Genomic DNA, 4,010 nt, shown 5'->3' with positions numbered 1-4,010 from the left:
CTTGAGTATGTCATAGCTTTGGGTTTCTTGTGAAGAACTCTTGTCAGAGTCACACTAAAATGCTATCATTTTAAAGCAGGGTCAGGGAACATCCAGTCCACCAGCTGCCAAGGCAAACACAGGTGAGACTCAAAATTCAACAAATCTAGGAGCTTTTTAGGGGTGAATTAATCGTTTGACCAAATACTCATTTGAAATTATATATATTTTCAATTTGACCTTGGCAGAAGAAAGGTTTCCCCACCCCTGCTTTAAAGGAAAGAGAGGACTGTAACTCTAATAGACTGAATGATGCTAGGTGATCACTAAGAAGTCCACTTAACCATGGCCTTATAGTAGAACCCTGACCTCAGTCCTCAATTTGGCCCTCAAGCATTAGGTAGCCAGTAGGTAGCTTCTACCCTTTGAATCTAGGTTTTTAATGGGGGAAAGCCAAGATTGAGTTTGGGATGGAAGATGGAAAAATATGAATAATTTATAGGGGAAGAAGTTCCCACATTCACCTTCTACTACCCAAGATCTAATTCTGAATGACTCTTATTTAACTCTCATCCCACTTACAAAAGCATCCCAGAAGGAACAGGTGACTAAAAGGGAGGAGGTTTTATTTTTTTTTTTGGCTTTTGTTTTTCTTCTCCTCTCTGAGCTTCTTCTTAGAGATCTTGGGGCTGCTGGCCTTGCTGTACAGGTAGTAGCCAATGAGACCTAGGAGGGCTGGTACCAGGCACATTCCAAGAAGAGGAAAGAGAGTTTTCACCAGCTTTTGCCAGTAGCTGGCTCGTACCAAGGCGATCAATTCCACCTCAAACTGCAGCACTGCATCCCCTAGGGAAGCAGACAGGATTTTAATGTCAGTCACTAGACAGTATTATTGAATCAGAACCTGAAATGAAGACTGAAGCACTGAGACACCAAACAAGTGAGGTGAGGAAAACTTTAAAACTTGGGTTCATCATTCCTAAATCTAGAGCTGAAGGAATGACAGAAATAATATGGCAAAGGGGCCTATTCTGAACCACCTCTAAGACTCAGGGCTAGGAATTTTCTCAGCACTCTCAAATTTATTTGCAAATCTAAAAATGAAATTTTGTGTTGGAATCATCTTTATTACTCCAAGAATAACCAAATGGGTGGCATCTTTTCAACAACCCAAAGAAAGAAACTAGAGATAGAAGTGATTAGAATCCCAACCACTGAGTGTGTGCAATATGAATGCTAGAATTACAGTGCATTTCAGTAGAAGAGTAAATGGCTTAAGAAAGATGAGGAGGGAGAACAGAAAAATGTCAAGTGAGAAGGGAAGAGAGAAACAAGTGAGTAGATTTAGGAGGAGGGGAAACAGAACAGATAGGAGTGACTGTGGATAAAGGAGTTTCACCACAGACCTATAACTCCTTTGCTTGGAAAGAGAGTAAGAACAGTGGCCTCAAGGTACTCTAAGATACTGTAGCTAGCAGAGCAGATATTATGGTCAGAAGCTGCATAAAATGATAGATGCTATTCATTGGCAACTATTTGCTAAGAATTTTTAAAACAGTGGCAGTTGCTCCTCATGTTTTTAAGCCTGCTTGGTTGTGATCATTTTTTTAACAACTCTTTCCCAGAAGTTATTTGAGAGAGAAATCACAGGTTGGAAAAGTAAAACAGTGAAAGGTCTGAGTTATAAGAAGAAAACATCCAGCATGCAGCCCTTGTGGTGCCAAAACTGGCCCCATCAAGTGATATTTTTTTGTCTTGAACAAATAAGTTAACAAGAGAAAGAGAAAATTGGAGACCTTAAGCATTATCCCCTTCCAAACCCTTTCAAAATGTAACCTAACCCAGCACTCAAGAACTCAGAATTTGGAGGAATCATGGTGGGTTTACCTGGGATAGATGGGGGGAATCCACGTTTTCCATAAGCCAAGTGAGGGGGAATTATTGCTCTTCGCTTCTCTCTAAGTTAGGGAACACAAGTCAAAACCAGTGGGCAGGAAGGTCTCAAATCTTGTACCATTACCAAAGTCATTCTGATGAATTATGCTCTTTATACACAGATGCACATCCAAAGTTTCCCACCCAGTCACCAAAGAGTGAATAATCCCTTTTTTGCTTTTTTTCTTTTGCAAGGCAAAAGGCGTTAAGTGGCTTGCCCAAGGCCACACAGCTAGGTAATTATTAAGTATCTGAGACTGGATTTGAACCCAGGTACTCCTGACTCCAGGGCTGGTGCTTTATCCCCTGTGCCACCTAGCCGCCCCTAAAGAGTGAATAATCAAAAGCCCCAACTGTCCAAAATTTCTCTAACAAAATAGCTGAGAAGAAGAAAAGAAAAATAGTGGATTGGTCCCCACAGGGTGTGTCAGTCCTGGCCCCTGGGCATCAATGGTTGTCCAAGGTCTCTTATCCTCACCTTCCTAGTTGATTTATTCCCTACCTCACCTGCTTAATGATTGAAATGGCTTTCTGCATTGAGTTTTCAGTAACAAGAAAAAGTTCCCAGGACCACCCCAACCTCACAATACTCACCCTACACACATGTCCAGCAGGCTCTGCTCCAGGCCTTAGCAATGGCAGGAAAACAACCAGGGAAAAGACACAACTGAATGGATAGGCAAGTGGGGTCAAAGATTCTCCCACTCCACTTCCCTCCAAGCATGAAATCCTTGGTTCCCCCATCACCCTTTCAATTCTATAACTTAGCATTTAGGAATGGGAAGAAGGGATGGCTACGAGTGAGGTTTGAATTATGGCCCCTTAGGTTTAGAATCACAAAGTGTTTTTGTTCTCCTTTTATCCTCACAACAAATCTGTTTAGAGAATTTCTGTCCGGGTCAGGTAGGTCCAAAAATCAGATCCCCAAAGCAGTTTATCGGGGTGGTTGGAGGCCACAAGGCATCTGTGGTTTGTTCCTTGCCTTCCCTGGCTCTGGAGGGCCGGTGCCAGATGCCAGCCTGGGGCATCTTACCAGTAGGGGAGCGGATACAACCTTTGGGCAAGACCCCGAGATCTAGGATACCTGGAATGACCTGCTTCTGGCCAAGCTCTATAACCAAGGGGTCCCTGGTCAGGGAGGTGTCGACTATTCGTCCATCTTCAAGGCTGCCCTGAGGGAGAAGCCAAGGTTAGCAGCAGTCCCCCGGGGCGGCCACCCCCCACCCGGCTTCTCTCCTTCCCCAGGTCACATCTGAGCCCACCGGCAGGCAGCCCGGGGCTCACTGCGCTGAGGCCACGTAGGCCAGGGGAGGAGACCCAGGCCAGGGCTGAATGGGGCCGGGGGTCCCGGGGGAGGGAGGGGGCGGGGCGGCTCCCCTCCCCCACCCCCTCGCCACGTGGCCCAGCCAAAGCTGACGTGTTTCTGCGGGGCCCCGCCCCCAAGGTCTGCCGCTCCTCACCGTGTAGTGGATGTGCAGCGTGTCCCCGAAGGCGGCGGGCTCGGCGCAGGCCTCGGGGGGCTCTACCTACGACAGAGCAGGGGGAAGGGGAGCTGGGGGGCGCCGCGAGGCCCGGCACCCCCCGGGGATCCGGGTCCCCAGCCCCACCGGGCGGCGAGCCCAGGGGGGGTCCGGGGGCCCGCTCTCACCAGGGTCTCCAGCCGGAGGGTCCGCACGGCACTGTCCGTCTCCTGCCCGGGCTCGGCGAGGCTGCCGGCGCCCCCCAGCAGCAGCAGCAGCAGCAGCGCCAGCGGCGGCGGCCGGAGCGGGAGCAGCCTGGGGCCCATGGCCGGACCTGGGGCGTCGCGCGGCCGGGGTGGCGGCGCGCAGGAGCCCAGAGCCCGGGGAGCCCCAGGCAGGCGGGACAGGATGAGGCGGGGCGGCCCGCGCCTGCGCCCCGCCCCGGCAGCCCCGCCCCCGGCACGCGCCCCGCCCCCGGCACGGCCCGCGCCTGCGCCCCACCCCGGCAGCCCCGCCCCCGGCACGGCCCGCGCCTGCGCCCCGCCTCCGAAGCCCCGCCCCGCCCCGGCCCGCGCCCCGCCCCCGGCACGGCCCGCGCCCCGCCCCCGGCACGACCCGCCCCCCCCCCCCCCCCCC

General features: G+C 51.7%; 1 protein-coding gene across 1 annotated transcript; it reads right to left on the bottom strand.

The window, feature by feature from the left end:
* Positions 1-584: 584 nt before the first annotated feature.
* FKBP11 (FKBP prolyl isomerase 11) lies at positions 585-3,790 on the bottom strand. Its single transcript, XM_074226031.1, has 6 exons — positions 3,563-3,790; positions 3,375-3,440; positions 2,999-3,086; positions 2,509-2,542; positions 1,867-1,937; positions 585-825 (listed from the first exon to the last, which is right to left on the bottom strand). The coding sequence occupies exons 1-6, from the start codon at positions 3,698-3,700 to the stop codon at positions 605-607; spliced, it is 618 nt and encodes a 205-aa protein (XP_074082132.1). The 5' UTR covers positions 3,701-3,790; the 3' UTR covers positions 585-604.
* Positions 3,791-4,010: the final 220 nt, after the last annotated feature.

The sequence above is a fragment of the Macrotis lagotis genome, chromosome 2, assembly GCF_037893015.1.
Source record: "Macrotis lagotis isolate mMagLag1 chromosome 2, bilby.v1.9.chrom.fasta, whole genome shotgun sequence".
Classification (NCBI taxonomy): Eukaryota; Metazoa; Chordata; class Mammalia; order Peramelemorphia; family Peramelidae; genus Macrotis; species Macrotis lagotis.
The sequence above is the reverse complement of the archived record's forward strand: the minus strand, read 5'-3'. Positions and strand labels throughout refer to the sequence as shown.